Below are 20,842 nucleotides of genomic sequence, written 5' to 3'. Positions count from 1 at the left end.
ATCTTAAAATGTTAATTCTAAGAGTTTAAAAATCTGGATAGGGTACATAAAATGGATTCTTTTCTGAATTCCTTTATGTTTGAATTATTTCATTATAAAAAAGCCCCAAATCAAAACCAATCAAACAAAAAAAGCACTTAGCAGACCCCGTATGGCTCAGCTGCTGCGGCCAGACTGGGATAAGCCCGGGTGTGGGGGTCTGTACAACACGGTGTAGCCTTTTATTCTTCCTACTCAAAACTCCTTTAAATGGACGAATCTTATTAAGATAGCTGCCCCAAGTTTTACTCTGGAATTTCTTACTCCTTCAAACAGAAAAGACAGAATTGAGAAAATACGAAAAGGATAATAAGCACAAATGCAAATCATCTGTCCGAGAAAATTGTGAAAATACACACAAAATGATTACACCAACACAAAGCCGTGTATCCAACTCAAAAGAACAGGAAGGAACTACCAGAAGAGATGAGACAGACACCAAATCTTACGAAGCCTCTTTCCTAGGAAGGCAGAATTTCCCAACTCTGGTGCTTTGATTTATCCCCAAGTTTTGGAGTTTGGATTTACGAAGAATTGTTTTCATAAATGCCAAGGACCTGCCACTGTCTAGACAGGAAGTGATTAAAATACAAGCAAACATCCTGACCGAGCTGTGGACAAGGTACAGAGGCACGAGGTATGTTCTGGAAGTGGTCAGGGAAGAGCTAACTACACAGGCAGAAGAGGGAGAGGAAGGAAAAGGTTCAGAGCCAAACACTGAGGAGATGAGCACAGACTGATTCCCATCGACCAACATAAGGGACACAGACACACACGTATGTGTAACACACATGTAACTGACATCTCTCCTCAGCCCTACACGACAGGTGTGAGCCACTCAGACACGAGGAAGACTCAGCTGAAACAATGTGAGATCAGACTGGAGGCAGAAAAGCAGGGCTTCTCAGCTCTTCCCTCTGTAGCATCATGTTAATCAAAGGAGCTACACAAAGACTTGATAACCACGGGAAATGCAGAGGACAGCGAACTCCTAACCAGACCAAACCTAACCCAGCTATTCACGTGCGTGCCTAGGAACCTATAACCCCAGCTGTGCACGGGAGCAACCATAAAGTAAAACAGTTCAGGATACTGACTCTTGAGATATCGCGAGACTAAAAAGGAAAAGGTAGAGAAGAGAAAATGGAAGTAGTTTGATTTGAATTTAGGACAAATATGAATGAGGAAGTAGGAAGAGTCTCCCTGAAAAGGGGGACGGAAAGCCTAAACCCCTAGTCAGGAAACGGAATTCGTGTTTTCAAGGGCAAACAGAAGTGACATTCGCCAGAAGAAAGATGGTTCCTAGAATCAATATTGAGAAGATCAAGGAAGGAACTTGGAACAACCTGGAAAGGAAAAGCATTTCCCATGGAGAGGCAGTACCAGTGCAAGCGCGCTATCAGGAAGGCCGGGATTTTCTGCATCCCTCATACCAGACGGAGTCGAGATCACCTGAGGAGCACAGCGATGGGAAGAGGCTGGAGGAATGATTCTGTTCTGGGGCCCAAGGGCGCATCGTGGCTTTTGTAATTATTTACTTTTGGCTGCTGAAAAAAATCCCAATTCCACCCAGAAACCTGACGAGACCCCCTAGAATGCTTCTCAGAACCTAATTTTGCTGGTGCTGACTGCTGCAGCGTGGAGAATCCACTTGTGTTTTCTAAATTGTGAGGGTACGAGGCTCTCCTGTCCCCTGGCCCCCAAGGCCGGGCCACTATCACACGTCCGCACAGGAACGAGGGCCCTTGGCAGCATCTACCAGCGGTGTGGTCACTTGTGCAGTTACGATTAATGTCTGGACCTCGTCAGGCTGAGGACTCCTTTGCATGGGGGGGAGCGGGGGTGAAGGGGGCAGGGGACACGTTGCTTTGCCCACATTGTATCCCAAGTACCCAGTCTGCGGTGGAGTCTCAATGCTTACCGGTTAATGAATAAATACAGAAAACACTCCCTCTGAGGGCCCGAGGGTGCACTGGCTCCGGCGGGGAGGGGGGGCATGCAGCACAGAGGGAGGCTGTGAGGACCACCCGCCTCTGAGCCACAGGGACTGGGTGGGCGGTTCAGTGAGGCGGGAGAGAACAGGGAGCAGTTGGGGGGAGGGGCAACCCGAAATGTTGAACTGTTAGGTTTAAGGGGCTAAATACCCAAGCACAGATGAGAGGCAACTGGTAAACAAGTCTGGAGCTGAAGGAGGGGCGAGGAGGGGCGGCCAGGAGGCTCCAGGGCTACGCTCGGATGCCCACAATGTCCAGTGGGAAGGAGGAGGGAGACGCACAGCAGAGGAGCCTGAGAGGGAGAATAGAGGGAAACCAGGTGCCCTGGAAACCAAGTGGCAAAGGTGTTTCGAGAAGCAGGGGGCCGCCAACTACAACGAGTCCTGCTGACAGACCAAGACTGAGTCGTCATCACTGGGTTTGGTGAGACGCAGGTCAGGCGGGGGCCTCGACACAAAGGGCTCAGAGGGCAGAGAGATCTGCTCAGAATGTGTTCAAGAGAAAGCGAGGATGTGGAAGCGGGAATTGGGATCACACAACTCTTTTGAGGGGTTTTGCTACGAAGAGAACAGAGGAACAGGGCGATGACTGAGCTATGCATTCTTGAACGCATCTCTGTCTTTCCTGGAGTTTCTAATTGTTTTTCTTTTTCCTGTGCTTTCTTTGCCTTTATTGCCTCCTTTATTGTAGCTTCAACAGGAAGGGGATATAGTATCTAGGAAAGGTTTGGCGGCGGGTGGGGGCATGTTTGTTTCTTTTAAGAAGGGGAGTTGCCGTAGCACATTTGTATGACCCAAGAGACTTTAAGGGACATTTTGATGAAAAGAAATAGATGTGAAATAACAGGAAAAGCACAAGGGCCTGGGATGCACTGTGCCAGGGGCAGGATTGCTCTTATACAGGGACATGCATGCACCACGCAGGGCCACGGTGGGGAAGTCTGACCGTACAAGTACAGACAACGGCAGACTTGATATCTGGTGGTGACGGTGAGGAAAGACCCTTCAGATTGCTTCTGTTTCCTCAGTTAAATAGGAAGCAAAGTCAGCAGCTAAGAGTGAGGATGGGCGGAAGTGACGCCAGAGATCTGAGAAAGAGAACCACGGGGGAGCTAAAGTAGGTGCTGAACCCTCCTTGCGGCCGGTGGCTGTCGATGCAGAGAAAGACCAGCAGCATGGAAGTGTGTCCGCCTCCAGCCACATTCAGCTGCTCAGGCAATGCTCAGAGCAGCCTAAGGAGGGGATCTTCAGAGCTGGGGTTCTGCCAGGTAAGCACAGCAAACGGAAAGAGAGGCAAGGAAGTTATGAGGGGGCATGAGGGAGCGATTATGATGGTGGATTATGGGTAAGGAGGAAGTGAAGACAGGAGGGGCGTGAAAAACAGAAAAAAGGTGGTGGAACCTGTGGATGATGGGTGGCCATGGTTGGGGTCAAATGAATTAGACGTGCCCAAAGCCACACTCTTCTCTGACAGTGACCCTGGGTGCTGAGAAGCAGCGGAGCAGTGTCTTCAGAGCTCTGAATGAGAACTGTTTTCCTTCTAGAAGCCTATAAAGGGCTAAACTACCAGTCAAACTGTAGATTATAAGACATTTTCAGACTCAAGATCTTAGAAAATCCCCCTCCCCCCCCCACACACCCCTTCTAAGAAAGCTACTTGAGGATATATTCCAGTAACATAATGGAGGAAGCCAAGAAGAGGAAGCCATAGGACCCGTACAGCAATGGCTCTAAGCCAAGAAAGCAGTGAAGTCCCTGAAGACAACGGCAGCGGGTCCAGAGAATCAACAGTCAGTCTGGACAGAGTCTCCACAAGAGAGATGCATGGAGCAAAGGGGGCGGGTGAGGATGGCCTAAGGTGAAGTTTAATGGGGCAACAGAGACAAGACCTGGCTTTAAGAAAAGAAGAAAGAAAAAGAAGAAATTCTTGGGAAAATTAAAATTTGTTCAAAAGGATAAACTAAATGATAGAATACCACTTAATCCCTCAATGAACAATATTTACATTGTCATAATAATATAAAACAATGTACTGATTTTTCAACTCCTGTAAATAATAGGTAGACAAGCACAGGCGACTAACTTAATTTTGGTGACAGAACAAAATGTAAATCTTCAACCTTGATAATATACAAGTGATACTACAGATGACAGAATGTAAGAGGTAAGAGGTGGAAGGAATGCTGGAATGCTGAAGGGAAAGTCAGGAGTATTAATATCCTTTTCGCATGAAAAAGAGAGGTCAAGAGATAATGTCTCTAGCTGACCATGAAAAAATAATGGTGAAAAAACATTATATAAAGTTACAAAGACAATGATAGAACTAAAAATACTGATATTACAAAACTGAGGAGTATTAAATTAGATCCTCACCACAACCATTACCTGGTCTATCTGTGCCTATGACCATACATCATGAAATCAGTAGATAACATCAGAACTTGATCGAGTTGGTGATCTAGATGGTTGGTTATATTAGAAGAAACAGTTAAAAGAGCAGAAGAACAGTTGTCTCAAAGGTGAAAAGAGGTAAGACAGGAAACAGAATATAATCATGAAAAGCTACTATCTTTAAAATCATTTGCATGAACTATTTTGACCAAAATCTCATTTTACAAAACTTGTTTGACACAAATGCAACGTATATGCCTTCCTCCCACCCCTGAAAGTCCTCTAGTGAGAGAAGCAAGGCTGCCTCCGTATTAACTTCGGGTTCAGTCGGGCCACATGGAGAAGGGAGTAAGGGTAGAAGTTTAATAATTCATTCTTTCTAAGAAGGAAAGTGATGGTGAAGCGCACGCGCGTTCTTATGGGTCATGGCAAGATGCTAGCGTGGCACACGCTCTTAGGAATTCTTTTTCTAAGAACGCTCTCTGATGGCAACACCTGAAGTCCTGACTGCTCCAAGACCAGCACCAGAAAGGGGCAAACGACTTCTCTGCAAATATTTGCTCACAGGTGCGCTCAAATCCACGCAGCAGGGAGGGGGGTACACAAGACTCTCACCTCGCCACCCCGCCATAGTCCAAACCTTCTTCTCCTCGGAATTTCACCATCAGTCGCTTTTTCAAGTCTTTTGGTCGCATCTTCATTATCTGGCGATAAGACTCCTGCACATCAAAATTACAGTTTCAGGGAGAAGAGCTCATCTTATTTTTAAAGTTATAAAATGATGAAAGGTTATTTATAATGGAGCTCAATTACAAATAAGCATCTGAGCTTATTTGTAAGCCTTTGAATCTGATTTTTGTCTGGTTCCTATTGAGAATGTTTAGTTGGCATCTAGGACATTGCTGCTTCCTTCACTTTTTCTCCCTCGGAAACAGCAAAGCGCGTGGCAGGTGATACTGTACCTAAAGGAAACACACATTTATTCTCAGCACAATCATGACTTAAGGGTTGAACATCCTCGCTAGGGTTGATTTTCTCTGCACAAATTAATTCCAATGTGTCCTATAAATAATTGATATATTTTAACCAAAATGAAGACATCACAAGAGAGTCTGAATACTGAAAGAATTCTGAGCCTGATTTTACAACTGAAGTCAAAAATCACACTTTCCCACGGAGTCAAGAAAAAACAAGGAGAGTTTAAGTAAGACATAAAGCAGCTTACCAGACACAGAAAACATGCGGTCAGCCTAATAGTCCCTCAGATTCAGCATCTGGAGTGGAACCAGCTAAATGTCTGTAGGTATTTTCAGTGGAAAGGCACTTAAGGATCTTTTCTTGCTTCAAATTTAATGTAATTCAAAAGCTGGGTCCCAAGAGGCAAGAGGATGCTGAGTGGAAACGATCTGGCGGCAGCACCTCAAGAATTCGGCTCTTCTCTGTCCCCGGCAAACATTTACGATGCCCAGTGGGCAAAATCAGGCACTTCAGCTGATCCACTCATCGGGCTGTGCCCAAGCCTCCGTCCCTGCGCGGCCCCCTCAGCTGCTGTGGCCCAGTGAGAATCTGTGTCTCGTTTGATCATTTCTGCCAAGGATTCCACAAAGGCCCAAACACAGCTGAGATTCTACTCATGATCGTGGGCCCGAGAAACGGGCCCTGCCTACCAAAGGCCCTGCCTGTTTAGGGACCCTGATCCCGCAGGGGAGCTGGACAAAGGCCAGAACCCTGCCCGGAACCATCAGTTCTTCCTCCTTCCAGAAGGGACAACAGGGAGGCCACTTAGCTTCTCTGAGGAGGCAACGCCACGAGGGGAAATCGCAGGCAAGGCTGCAGCAGAAGGAATGCTTGATTCTAGGAAACCGTGCGGATGGCAGGAAGTAGAATCTGTACAACGCGCGCACAGGGATTTACAATATTATTTAGTACTAGTTTCTGTACAGATCTCTACCTTTTCACTCAGAAGTCATCGATTTTTAAACCTTTACCACAGGAGGAAATACAGTTCCCTCTCTCTGCATTTCATTTCAGAGAGAGGGAACTGCATTTCACTGAGCGATAAAATCAATCTCCGAAACACCAGACAGAAAGCAGAACTCACTGTCTACTGACAGGGAGGAAGATTCTGTGCCCGAACCCCGTACCTCAAATATTTCCTCTCTGGATACTTCGATGCGGCAGTGACCAGCTTGGGGTTGCTGAAGCGAGAGCTCGTGTCTGAGGACCTTCAGTTTCTGGACTAAATCTCTCTCGTATCTCTGGGCGGGAAGCTCCTCGTCTTCCACGGAGCCCTCACTGGGCAGTGGCAGCGGCTGGCTGGGCTCCTTTAGTTGGCACTGGTGACTGGAGAAGAACAGAAGCATCGAGGTCACCCCAAGAGCGGCGGCCAAGGTTGCTGCCAGCAGTGCACCCACACAAAAGGGACTGAGGGGGGAAGTCATTTCACCGAACTGCTAGTCAAAATTTCTTACGGAAAAACTGCTGGTGGCCACCCTCAGGCTAAATAGATGTCTAGGATTCAGTCAAGGAGACCCTCCATCTCCGCATCTCATACATTATCGTTGCCATAAGTAAACAGAAACTGCTAGCATTCATCGCGCATCTAGTGCGTATCTGTGAGCCTGACCAACGCGCCATTAGATGTGCCTTGGGGGTGAGAGTTAAATGGAGTTGACGAGAGAGCTTTCAAAGCAGATGACCGTGGAGGGGGGCAAAATGCACAGGAGCAAACAAGTGAGATGCAGTGGTAACTACTCCTACTCATAACCGAGAGGTCTCCAAGCCCACTCATCAAAGGCAGAAGTCCAGACCTTCTGGACACAGTAGCATCTGTCCTGTTCAAGTTTTGCCGGTTCTATCAGCTGTCAATGACAAGTGCCCCGTGGGCTCTCACGTTCTGAGGACACAGCAAACCTGGAACGCGGAGTGTGGGAGCCAAGGTCATACCCAGGTCCACAGCCCCCGGGAATGATGGCCCGGGAAGAGGTTCCAGCAGGCAGTGCTCTGGACCAGCCCTCCCGGACAGCGGTGAGCGGGCGGGCACCAAGGAAAGCCTCACTTCACTGCTTCTCTAAGGCCATGTATCCCATCAGAGTGCTGCCCACGGAAGCTTCGTGAGTGAAGCCGCCCCACACTGCCAGCTCAGGGGATTTTATTTAGGCTGCAAGCTAGAACAGGGTGACAACAACATAGGACTTCAGGACCGCTCACAGCGGCTTGAGGGTTTAAAACGCAGTTGTCCACCAAGTATTTATCATATTTTGCTTACGCTTATTCTCTGCTAACCAACAATGCAATCAAGAAATGAAGAAAAAAGTTAGTAGAAAACATGAAATTTTAACGAGGTCAACAAAGATTTGGTAAAAGTCTTACTTCATGATGTGGTGTAACCTTGGGTCTGTAAACTGGGTTGTTCGGTTATTATGATCTACAAAATATATTCTCCCGGAAACTGTACTTCGGACTTCCCAACCGGGTGGCAGTGGTCCAAGTTCATCACAGTTCACGCTGTTAAGGTCTCTGCCAAAATGGAAGATACAGAGAGGTTTGTCCATCTGTGTGTGGAGGCCTAAGACCAAAACTTCCGTGAGAGAACCCGGGGCATCCCCTTATCCAGGGGCCGTGTCCCGGTCCTGCTAAGAGGGACAGTCGCGGCGCTACTTACGCCAGACTTGCACTGAGCCCAGGCCTCTGTGCCGCAAGTAGCAGCACAGTCCCGCAGATAAGCCGCACCCCTCAGAGCCTGTGGCCATGATAGGGAATGCGGTCTGCCCGGGGAGCACCATTCCTTCCACGAAAGAGGGCCAGAATAGTAGGAAGTATCTGAAGGCGGCTGGAAAACTCTCTGGATTCACAATTAAATGCTCAAGGTCAGAAAGGTTTCTGCATGGAAAAGCTCCCAAACAGTACACGTTTTTTCAAGCTGATGGGGACGTGTGAACATGCATTCGAAATCTTCCAATTCTAGACATCTGCACCGGGAAGAGGCCAACTCCTTTTTGAGTTGGCTTTGTTAATAAGCAAGACTTTCTAATTCTAACCTCTTGATTCATTATTTCAGTATACTCCACAGTCATCTGGGAGCACAGCATTACTGACCAAGATGCTTTTCTAATCAGGACCAAAGCCTGACATTCCTTCCAGTGAGTACTAAAGAGACACCTCATTCATTTGCAGGTAATATTTCCATTCTAATTACAGATACTGAATTGTAAATTCAACATAGATTTGGAAAATCAAAGACAGGAAGCTTGTTCTCAGATGAAACAAATCATGAATAAAAAGGTAATGAGCATTACTAAAAATGGTATTAGGAAGTAACGCTATTCTGAAACAAAAGAAAAATTTGTTTAAAGAAAAAAGGAAAGCAAAGCAAAGAGAAAAAAAGAAACTTAACTCCATTACGGGGTGGGGGTGGGGCAGGGGTCTCTTTGACCTGGGCTCAGATGTATGGCCTTGTAGAAGGAATTGGTATAGAAAAGCTTCATCTCCCCCGGGAATAGTCCCCAAGGGACTGAGGCAATAGGAAGAGTAAAGTAGAAGAGAGGGTAATAGAGTCTTTATATTTCCTTTTTAGCTTTTCATTATGGAAAAGTTTAAGGATATAAAAAAAATAGAGAGAGACCATAGTGAATAACCAACTCTAACAATTACCAGCTTATCACCAGCCTGTTTCCAATGCTCCCCTATTGGCTTCCCCACCCCGATTATTTAAAGCATCACATCAGACATCATATCATTTCGCTCAGCAATATTTTTAGTTTAGAATGAGAGCAACACATCTTTAAGGGTTTATCGGTTTTTTAAGTAAGTGCATTTGATTTAATCTAGGGCTGAGGGTCTTTTGCAGTTACATGATCTAATTTCAAGATCCAGGATTGCTTTCTAAAGGGCCCCCTTGCATTACAGCAGCTGCTGATCTACCAGCTGGAGAGTCAGGGGCGGGGCGGGGGGGGGGGTGCGGGCATCAGAGCTGGGACGGTCGCCCAGAGAGTCTGAGTCCAGCACCCCTGTTACAGGTCCCTCTGTTTGTGCTGCTGCTCTTCCAAGTTCACATCTTCACACCACAGGGGCTCTATCACCCACAGTCCGGGGTGGGGGGTCCAGGCAACTGCTGGAAAAGGGCCTTGATGGTGAGAATTTTAGGAAACTTACCTGGGTATCCTGGGGTCGTGCCACGTGCTAACTCCAGTCTGCGTGTGCAGGAAGTAAACCTGCCCCTGCACCGTTGTTCTCTGTTCTGCATGAGAAAGTGGGGGATACGGTAGTTACATTCAATTCCAAAGAGAGTTTTCAACCAATCCTGTAAGCACAGCGTCCCAGCTTCCTTCCAACAGTCTTTAAAAGCACCGAGAGAAGGGTTTGAAGAACAGCAGTTAACTTCTGCCTGGCATCTGCGAGTCACAAGCCCTGGTGGACCTTACTTCTCCTGTTCCCACTTGGAGGGGCGGCCACACCCCTGGACCTGCCACCTCGGGACTGACCCTACCTTGACCTCTGCCCCTGCATTAGCTCTTACTTCCGGTCTGATCTGCCACATCTACTTGGATTCCTCCTGCATTTAGGTGCTCCCTCTGTGGTTGTCAAAAGATCCCATCCTTTCACTCGTACCCAAGGCCGTCCTCCCCACATTCAAATCCCAGGGCACTACAAATACCCCCATCCAGGCCCCTGCCCCACTCCTCTCGGTTTTCTTTGACATTCATTTGCCTAAAATCTTCACACAACTGCTACACTGGGAGATTGGAGCCATTGCGGACAAATTCATGACAAGAAAGATTTGTCAACCATCTCGGGTTACTCTTCTTTACACTGACACAACCATCGTGGGGCACACCTCTGCAAACATCAGCACTTCTGGCAGGTACGAGTCACTAAAAAAAGCTGAAAACATTAAAGCTGTCTGAAACATCACCGATCGCACTCGGGACAGCGGGGTGGATGCTCTCACCGTAGCCTTCGGGCAGTTCCGGGGACTGGTGGCCGTGAGGTCGGTTCTGCGGCGTCTGGAGTGACCCTCGGACCTCAGGACTTCGCAGTCGCTGGGCCTGAAGTCTTTGATCTTGACTCGGGGATTCCACAGACCTGCAGCCACCCCCGCCAGCAGCAGCCCCAGTGCCATCCGTGTAAGGGGCTGGTTCCTCCATGAAGCAGCTGAGTGGCCTTCCCGGCCCTGAGTCTTCGTACGCAGTTCTAGAAGGGGAAGACCACAGCCCACATCACAATGCCGGCTGAAGACTGAGAAGCACCCGTAAGTTCCATGCCACGCTCTCACTTCCATTTGTTTTGCTTTTCTTGAGCAATATGATAGAATGTCCCCAGTGCTTAGTTTCATATAATCCGTCCTGTCCTGTTTAATTGGAAAGCCAGACTTTTTCATGCGGAGCCCGTGACCAAAGGGAGCCATGTGTAAAGTGCCACTGAGGCCACTCGTAGGATTTCATCCTCAGGCAGAGGCAAACGGTTGGAAAACACCAACCTTGTTCTATAAGGAGCTCAGAAAGTGAGATTTCAGTTTTCTTGACTCAGAATCATATCCGAACATTCCATTTTCCTTGTCATTTTATTCTATAATAGAACTCCTGGTTACATAAAATACCACAATGACTTTAAAAGTGACTTTTAACATAAATCTTGATCCCCTGAACAATTGTGGAGACAATTTACCTTAATAGGCTATCTTCCCTTATAAGCAAGTACTTCTGAAAAACGTTCTACATTGAAAAAGTACAGAGAGACACACAAATTGAGAGACTAGTTCAGTGAATGCCCTGGGCTCACCACCCAGCTCCAGTGATTGTCTCGTGGCCACGCGCCCAACTCCTCCCCCCTGAGCTGGATTATTCTGAAACCAATCCCAACATTTTACCATTTCATCCTTAAATATTTCAGCACAGACCTCTGGAAGATAGGCCTTTTACCATTATCATGACCCCAAAAATGTACGTTAATTTTTTTGATATCATCAAATACCAGTCAGTGTTCAAATTTATCCAGTCAACTGTCTCATTATTCAGGATCCAAACGAGGTCCATACACCGCATTTAATAGGTGTGTCCCTTAAATCTCTTTTATTAACTTATAGGTTCTCTTCCTTCCTTTTTAGTTATTTTTCTTGCAGTGTATTTGTTGAAGACACCAGGTTGTCTGCTACACTCTACAGGGTGCCCCCCTCTGGATGGAGCTTCTCCCCGGGGCTGTGCAACCCATTCCCGTCCCCTGGACCTCCAAGATGTAAGTTCATGTCAGATTATCCCTCTTTCATGATGTTGTCAGCAAGTATTAATGACATTAATAGTTAACTCATTGGGGAATTGAAAAATTGTGATAGTGACCAATGAGAATTTCTGAGGGTGTTTTTCGGTTTTGGGGTTTTTTAGAATTTATTTCTCCCTGTATCATTATGAACTCAATGGATTGCTTTAATCCACTGCAGTTATAATTCTTTACTGATGCTCTTTGGCCAGCGGGAACCTCTGTAAATTGGATCCTGAGCCTTTGGGGCACTACCCCACTAGTTTTGACAGCTTCCTTTACAAACGAGGAAACTGGATCCCAGTGTTATCCCAAGACTGCACCTCAAGTATTCAACGCATTGAAAAGGTGTGAAGGAAACTTTCATGCAGTGCGAGAGCCTGGGCAGCAGAGAACTCAGTGGGCATCGCTGCAGTGATACGTACCCTTCATTTTCTAACAGCCCTCTGCAGTCTACCACGGACCCTCCAGTGCCTATTCTGTCTCGTGTCTGTAAACTGACTAAAAAGAAAAGAACATCCTGCATTAAAATCCAGTGGTATTTTATACAACTGTAACACAGTGAGCCATTGCAAATGTGTAATTTATGTATGATATTATTTTAAAAAGTGAGGCATATGTCTATACACACACATATACATTCCTATGCTTTCAAGTATGAAGCATCTCACTCATTGGCTGCACAGAACGCATACCACTTGGAACACTCCTTGTAAACGTGGAGCAGAAAGAGATGCTGTGTTGTCTGTGCTCTTCATCAAAATAACAGAACACAATTTCACTTCCTCCAAGGTACCTTATATTTTAAGAAGATTTTGACTTATGTTTAATAAGGACACAGAGAGCACTGTCAGTATGTGCAAGGTCTGGATGCACCTACGTGTCGATTCTCTGTCCCTACTATGAACAACAAAGACACTTATGAAGCTGCTTCCAGTTATTCATTTTTCCCCGGCACATCCCTCCACAAAGAAAAGAAGAAATCACAAATAGAAAGGCAGTAAGTGGGAACTCTGTCGTGACAGGAGTTTTCAGATGGATATCCACTGTCCATTTATCTTGGCTCAGGTCTACATAAGACAATACCTAAAAGATTTGGGGCCATAAGTCACTCTGGTGTGCTGCTGAAATACTGTTTTCTTTGATTGCTTGCAATGCATACAGTCAATATTTGGGTTACCCTGAAATGCTAATAAAAATGGGATGGATAACAGGATGAGCTACTTAACAGATAAATTACTTCCAATGGAATACCTCCAGTCAACGCTTTATGACATGAGCACATTTTATTTCTTCATTCTAAATAAGTCAGTCCTCTGTAAAATCATATTACATGGAAGTCTTCAGAAATTCTCTTTGCCTTTTACATATATGATGGGTCCTCCTGAAGAAACTATTTCTTAACTCTTGCATATGTGGCCACCATTTTTATCATCTGCATTTGGATAACATGACAAATTGTCAACTCATGTGATGATTAAAATTACATTACAAATTATAACCCTACATCTTTTTGTACCTTAGTCATTTTAACTCCACCTTGAATGACAGAATGAAGGGAATTAGATAAAATAATAAAAACCACATAAGATGAAATTGTTTAGTCCTGGAGAGATGGCCCCTGTATGGGGCCTGTCCTTCGAAGTATGTCACCATCGGTCAGTGCCTTTATGTGTTTTCTCAGTGATGAAGAGCTGAAGGTTAAGTCTGTAAAAATTATCTCTTTATACAGATGAGAAAGTTCTTACCCACTATTTGGCCACGAACTGCATCAGTATCTGAGGGGTTTAGTTTGCATAGATCCAAACGCTGGTCTGCAAACAAACAATTCAAAACTTAACCCAGGGAAATGTTAGCTAGAGAGGAAGGCAGGAATTCTGTATTCAGTATTCAAAGAAATAAAATAAAGAATGATGCCCCATAAGCCTTCTTCAGTTGCATTAAGAGGCAGAAAAACGTTGGGTTCTTACATCCAGTATCTTTTAATCTGCTGATGGCATTGGAGAGCAGCCGCACGCACCCCAGGAAGCCAGCTCCCTGCTTCTTGTGAATTTTCTTGTGGTTCCACACGCTGATGGTTATAGAATCCGTTTTCCCAACGTATCTGAAACCAACATGCAAACTCATTTTTAATTGTATTTCTCAATTGCGAAAGCCCATTGAGATTTTATCTGATTGACTTGTTAGTCCAGAAGAATCCTTTTAAAATAATTTTGGCTCTATATCCACAGCTAACAGGCACTTAATAAGTATATATCTACTAACTCAATGGGCTGGGAAAGGACTACAACTGGTTATGTAAGAAACACATGCAGACAACCACATAATGATAATAATCTTATAACAGAGATTTACTATATTTTTATAGTTCCAGAGGATAATGGCAGGATTCAAAAGTTCCCACCAGGACTTCCCTGGCGGTCCAGTGGTTAAGACTCTGCACTTCCACTGCAGGGGCACCGGTTCGATCCCTGGTCGGAGAACTAAGATCCTGCATACCGCATGGTGTGGCCAAAAACAAAACAAAAACAAAAACAAAACCCCAGCAATTAGGCTTAATAGAGAATACTAATTTGCAACAAAGGACTACTTACATCCATCCAAAGTACACAAAAGGGCACTAACTCAGACAGGAAACCTGCCGCTTTCTCTCAGTGTAGGTCAACCACAGAAGGGAGCTTTCGGGACATGGACTGACAACTACTTTCCAGGCTACTACCAGTGCCACAGTGTAACTGCAAATGAGCCTCAGGATCCAGCTACTAAAAATCCCACTCAAACCCAGTTCAATTTGTGTTAGTAAAAAGCCAATAATAATCACTCAGCATTACTTGGACAAAAATTTCTTAGCAGGGACATGAAAACATAGGTGCCTAAAAAATAGATTTTCAAAGTGCGATCCACTTAACAAATGAATATAAGAAATCGTCTGATGGTGTGTGGGCTTACATACCTCCAGTCATACCAAACTTTATTTTCTCTTGCAGAAAATATATTTGTACTAAAAAGCAAAATTTTTAAAAAATCAACAGAAATATATATATATTATATATTTGTATCGTAAATATGTAAAATAATAATAATGGGGGCTTCCCTGGTAGCGCAGTGGTTGAGAATCTGCCTGCTAATGCAGGGGACACGGGTTCGAGCCCTGGTCTGGGAGGATCCCACATGCCGCGGAGCAACTAGGCCCGTGAGCCACAACTACTGAGCCTGAGCATCTGGAGCCTGTGCTCCGCAACAAGAGAGGCCGCGATAGTGAGAGGCCCGCGCACTGCGATGAAGAGTGGCCCCCGCTTGCCACAACTAGAGAAAGCCCTCGCACAGAAACGAAGACCCAACACAGCAAAAATAAATTAATTAATAAACTCCTACCCCCAACATCTAAAAAAATAATAATAATAATGTATTTCAAATAATGCATTTTACAACCATGTTCTGGGTTTTGCTGAAAAAAACAGTAGCATATAGAGGACCTGAACTATGGCCCTTTTTTCCTGTTAGTATGGCCAGGAGATTGAAAGTTTGAAGACCACAGTTACAGAAGCAAACCATTAAAATATATGAAAATGTCAAACACAAGAACTTCCAAGTATATGAATTCTAAAAGTAGGCAGTATGTATTTGTTTGGCCATCCACGTTTGTTATCAGTAAGAAGTTTAATAATCCCTTTAAAAAAAATAATTAAATGCTTCTCTTACAAGTTAGATACCAACTTTCCTGCCGCTCCCCAAGTGGCTTATAGGATAATCAACTCACAGATCGTAGTGCTGGTTCCACTTTGGGTCCAACGTGTTCTTCACAGTGTCCGTTGAGTGGCACTGCCCAGATCCATCCACAACGATCTTTGCAAAAGGGTCAGGGAGTCCTAGAGGAGAGGGGACAGCCACACTGGATGAGAAGACAGAACCCAGTCCTGCAAGTAAAGTGAGCTTCAAGGTCATCTATTTGATTAAGAAGACTACCCTGGTATATTTTTTTCTCAAGTTTAAGGTTAGTTTCAATCAGCAAAATAAATTCTTTCCATTAAGCTTTCTAAGAAAGACAACCCAGAATGACATCCTCCTCAGATTTTTAGAGGCTAGAAATGAAAACTCTAAATATAGGCTTAAATTCAAATTTCCATTTCTGATGATCGCTCAGTGGGGCTAGCTAAATGGAGGGAAAGGTGTCTACAATTATTTATATTTATACTTTCTAAAAAATAATAATACCTAGAAATCTTGTTTACTGGTCTTCATCTATTTTATCTCTGGAAGCAAGTATTCACCGGGTTTTACTTAGGTAAGTTGCTAAATGCTGGAGTATGACTCAGACAGGTTTATAAGATCAGAGAGGCGGCCAGGTAAGGGTTTTAGAGATAGACCTGGACGTGAGCCATCACTCTGGAGCTTCTTAGCTACTTGAATAGAGCCTGCGAACCTAAGTCTCTTTACCTTTAAAGCATGAGATGAACCACTTAGGAACGGAGCAGCATTCTTGTGAGGATCAGAAAGAGTGTGAAAAATATCATGCTGCAGGGGCCTACTTTATAGCAGGTGAACTTCTTATGAGGTGATTCCTTCCTTTAGAAAAGGATCCTCCATTTATATTTTTATTACAATTCCTTTAATTACAAGGCTTTTAAAGTGTGATTTAATTGATCAAATTTGACCAACAATTTTACTCAAACCCAGACGTTTTATAGAAAAATGTCTGTATTGGAGCTGAGGATACGTCACCCAGCAGAAAGCAATACATTAATGGATGGAAAGACGGAAAACAGGGTGGTGGCTGGAATAGGGAATGAGAGAGTTGTTCTCGTATGAGTTATAAATTCTGTGCCTTGGAGCTATGGAGTCTCTATGTGGTAGTCAACTGGGAAAGGAAGCTTGTCAAACTGTGGATTTCTAGTCAGCAAAGGGCAGGACTTTTAGGAGAATACTCCCAGGGTTGCTTTTTTTTTTTAAGTTTTAAATTTCAGAAATATGTGAAGAACATTAATATTGTAAGAGAGCAAAAATGGGTGTTTTACTTACTGAAGAAGTCTTTCTTTGCAAGGTTCTTGGCACATAATACTAAACACAAACAAAAAAATGCTAGGGTTAGCACTTATGGACAAGATTTCCATCATAGTTAGTTGCTATGGACGGAATCGTATCCCCACCCAAAATTCATATGATGAAGCTCTAGCCTGCAATGTGATGTTTTTAAAGGTGGGGTCTTTGAGAAGTGCTTAGGTTTAGATGAGGTCATGGGGATGGGGCTTTCATGATGGGATTAGTGCCCCTATAAAAAAGAGACCACAGAGCTTGTTCTCACAGCAAGAAAGAATGCAGGAAAAGGGCCCTCCCCAAGAATCTAATCTGTCAGCACCTTGATCTGCGGCTTTTCCAGCCTCCAGAACTATAAGGAATAAATGTTTGTTGTTTAAGCCACCAGTCCATGGAATTTTGTTATAGCGGCCCAAACTGACTGAGGCACTAGCCTATATTTGCAATGGGGAAAAAAACCCTCAAAATTATCTTTGCCATAGACTGTCTTTCAAATTTAGCATTACATTAAACAAAAAGCTGACAAGTAACAAAAAGTCTTTTCTCCTTCCATTGGGCATCAACTATAACAAATGCAAAATGTTTTAGTTTAAACTTAAAATCTTTAAACACATGCAGATGGATTTATCAATGTGCTCTTAAAACTCACAGGATCACATTAATACCAATTCCAATTAAGACCTACAGTATTTACCTTCATAGCTACTGCTAACAATAAAAGGAACTGTCCATTTTTGATATTTTGATAAATAATACAATTTTGTAAATGTAAACTTTGGTATGTTGGAGAAAGAAAGGGGAGAGTTACAGAAAATACGGGGCCATCATCAAGTGTTGTGAAAAACAAAGACAAAATGCATGATAAGAATTTCGCACAATGTTGGCATACAGAAAGAATGCAATAAATACTAAGTGTTGTTAGTATTTTATTAATGAGGGGGTATCGATTACTGGTAAGAAATCTTGTCAGCAGATTTGTTACATGATTAAAGCTACTATATCACTAATGTCTCTTACACTTACGCAAACTTCACAAATTTTGCTAATTTTTAAGAATATAGTGTTTTATTATGAACTTATACTATTTCACAAAAATATATTCATATTATATGTTGTTCTGCAAACTTTTCACTTAGTATTTTTTATATAACAATTTTTATCAAGATATAATTCATACACTATACAATTCATCCATTTGAAGTGTATAATTCATTGGTTTGTAACATACTCACTGGGGTGTACAACCATCAGCACAATCAACTTAGAACATTTTCATCATCCCCAAGAAAGAAATCCTGTACCCATCAGCAATCACTCTTTATTTAACCTCAAACCCCACCAGTCCTAGCAACCACTAATCTACTTTATGTCTCTGGATTCTCCTGGACATTCCACATAAATGGAATCATAGAATATGTGGTATTTTGTGACTGGCTTCTTTCACTTAACATGTTTTTAAAGTTCATCCATGTTGTAGCATGAATCAGTTCTTCAATCCTTCTCATGACTGAGTGATATTCTATTGTATAGATATACCATATTTTCTATATCGACTTCTCAGGTGATGGGCATTTGGCTTGTTCCTACTTTCTGGCTATTGTGAATAACGCTGTCCAGGTTGTTGCGTAGACTTATATTTTTATTTCTCTTGTAAACCTATGAATGAAGTTGCTGAGTTATACGTTTAACATTTTTAGGAACTGGCAGAATGTTTCCCACAGCATCTGCACCATTTTAAATTCCCACCAGCAGTGTATGAGGGTTCCAGTTTCTCCCCATCTTCACCAATACTTGTTATTGTCGGTCTCCGTGGTTTTATATCTCTGTGGTTCTAATTTTCATCTCTCTGATGACTAATGACTTTGAGCATCCTTTTGCGTGCTTTATTAGCTATTGATATATCTTCTTTGGAGAAATTTCTATTTAGATTTTTTTTTTTGCCCATTTTTAAATTGGGCTATTTGCCTTTTTATTATTGAGTTGTGAGAATTCTTTGTATATTCTAAATACCCTTATCTATAGATATCTATATTCAGTTGCACCCCGCCACCACTCCATGTCACACGTTCCACATCCATGGATTCAACCAACCATGAAATGAAAAAATATATTTTTTTAATTCCAGAAAGTCCCAAAAAAGCAAACTGAATTTGCTGTACCCCGGGCAACTATTTATATAGTATTTACATTGTATCAGGTATTATAAGTAATCTAGAGATGATTTAAAGTATATGGGAGGATATGCATAGATTATATGCAAATACTATGCCATTTTATATAAGGCACTTGAGCATCCGTGGATTTCAGTATCCGTCGGGGTGGGGGTGGTGGTCCTGGAACCAATCCCCAGCAGATACCAAGAGACAACTGTATATAAATATCTACGTATCTATAGATAAAATATCCTTATCAGATATGTGATTTGCAAATATTCTCCTACTCTGCGGGCTGGCTTTATACTTTGTTAGAAACACCAAAGTTTTTAATTTTGATCAAGTCCAATGCATCTATTTTCTTTGGTTGTTTGTGCTTTTGGTGTCATGTCTAGTAAGACTTTGCCTAACCAAAAGTCTCAAAGATTTACTCCTATATTTTCTTCTAAGGGTTTTATACTTTTAGCTTTCTTTTATAATTTTAGCTCTTAAATAGACATTTAGGTCTATGATCTATTTTGAGTTCGTTCTTGTATTTGATGTGAAGAAGGGGTCCGACTTCATTCCTTTGCAAGTGGATATCCAGCTGTATCAGCAACATTTGTTAAAAAGCCTATTCTTAAAAAAAAAAAAAAAGAGCCTATTCTTTCCCCATTGAATTATCTTGACACCCTTGTTGGAAATCAATTCACTGTAAATGTGAGAGCTTATCTGTGGTCACTCAATTCTATTCCATCGATCTACAGGTCTCTCCTCATGCCATGACCACTCTGTCTTGATTACTGTCTTAGTCCATTTGGTCTGCTATAACAAAATACTATGGGACTGGGTAGCTTATAAACAACAAACATTTATTTCTTACTGTTCTGGAGGCTGGAAGTCCAAGATCAGGGTACCTGCATGGTTGGGTGAAGGCTTTCCTCCAGTTTGCAGACTTCTCGTTTTATTTATACAGAGCAGAAGGGGCTAGGAATCTCTCTGGCATCTCTGTTATAAGGCATTAATCCTACTCATTAGGATTCTACCCTCATGACTTAAATACCTGCCCCAAAGGCCCCACCTACTAATACTATCACTTTAGGGGGTTAGGGTTTCAACCTATGAATTTGAGGGGGACACAAACATTCAGACCACAGTAATTACCATAGCTTTGTGGTAAGTTTTGAAACTGGGAGGTATGAGTGCTCAAACTTTGTTCTTTTTCAAGACTGTTTTGGCTATTCTGGATCTGTTCAACTGTCATATGAATTTTAGGATCAGCTTGTCAATTTCTACAAAAAAGCCAGCCTGGATTTTGATAGGGATTTCACTGAAGCTGTAGGTGAATTGAGGGAGTATTGTCATCTTAGCAAGATTAAATCTTCAAATCCATGAACAAAAGATGTTCTTCCACTTATTTATGTCTTCTTTAATTTTAACTGTTTTGTAATTTTCAGAGTATACATTTTATACTTCTTTTATTCAATCTATTCCTAAATATTTTATTATTTTTATGCTATTATAAATGGAATTGTTTTCCTTTTTTTAATTTTGCAATATTTCTTCTTTATTATTTTTGAAGAAGATATCAACTTTGGAGTAATTCAAACAAAGTTACAGTTTTTTTTTTTTAAAGAATCAATTTTATTTATTTATTTCTGGTTGCGTTGGGTCTTCGTTGCTGCGCGCAGGCTTTCTCTAGTTGCGGCGAGCGGGAGCTACTCTTTGTTGTGGTGCACAGGCTTCTCATTGCGGTGGCCTCTCATTGCGGAGCACAGGCTCTAGGCGCGTGTGCTTCAGTAGTTGCAGCATGTGAGCTCAGTAGTTGTGGCTCACGGGCTCTAGAGCGCAGGCTCAGTAGTTGTGACATATGGGCTTAGTTGTTCTGCGGCATGTGGGATCTTCCCGGACCAAGGATAGAACCCGTGTCCCCTGCATTGGCAGGCGGATTCTTAACCAATGTTTGCAGGAAGCCAAGTCCCCAACACATTCCAGACTT

At 43.1% G+C, this 20,842-nt stretch overlaps 1 protein-coding gene across 4 annotated transcripts in view; it reads right to left on the bottom strand.

The window, feature by feature from the left end:
- Positions 1-20,842, bottom strand: part of SMURF1 (SMAD specific E3 ubiquitin protein ligase 1) — a 101,828-nt gene that overhangs the window by 11,745 nt on the left and 69,241 nt on the right. For 2 of the 4 annotated variants that reach the window (XM_079899153.1, XM_079899152.1), the window contains exons 2-11: positions 16,697-16,735; positions 15,438-15,546; positions 13,648-13,781; positions 13,426-13,491; positions 12,103-12,178; positions 10,374-10,615; positions 9,578-9,662; positions 7,796-7,942; positions 6,568-6,766; positions 5,039-5,142 (exon numbers count right to left, since the gene is read on the bottom strand). In XM_079899153.1, coding sequence (XP_079755279.1) covers positions 5,039-5,142; positions 6,568-6,766; positions 7,796-7,942; positions 9,578-9,662; positions 10,374-10,615; positions 12,103-12,178; positions 13,426-13,491; positions 13,648-13,781; positions 15,438-15,546; positions 16,697-16,735 — 1,201 coding nt within the window. Of the gene's footprint in view, positions 1-5,038; positions 5,143-6,567; positions 6,767-7,795; positions 7,943-8,858; positions 8,937-9,577; positions 9,663-10,373; positions 10,616-12,102; positions 12,179-13,425; positions 13,492-13,647; positions 13,782-15,437; positions 15,547-16,696; positions 16,736-20,842 lie in introns of all 4 variants that reach the window. The other 2 variants (XM_079899155.1, XM_079899154.1) reach the window with 2 other exon arrangements.

This window comes from Stenella coeruleoalba (assembly GCF_951394435.1).
Source record: "Stenella coeruleoalba genome assembly, chromosome: 15".
Taxonomy (NCBI): domain Eukaryota; kingdom Metazoa; phylum Chordata; class Mammalia; order Artiodactyla; family Delphinidae; genus Stenella; species Stenella coeruleoalba.
This window is presented reverse-complemented; position numbering and strand designations above follow the sequence as displayed.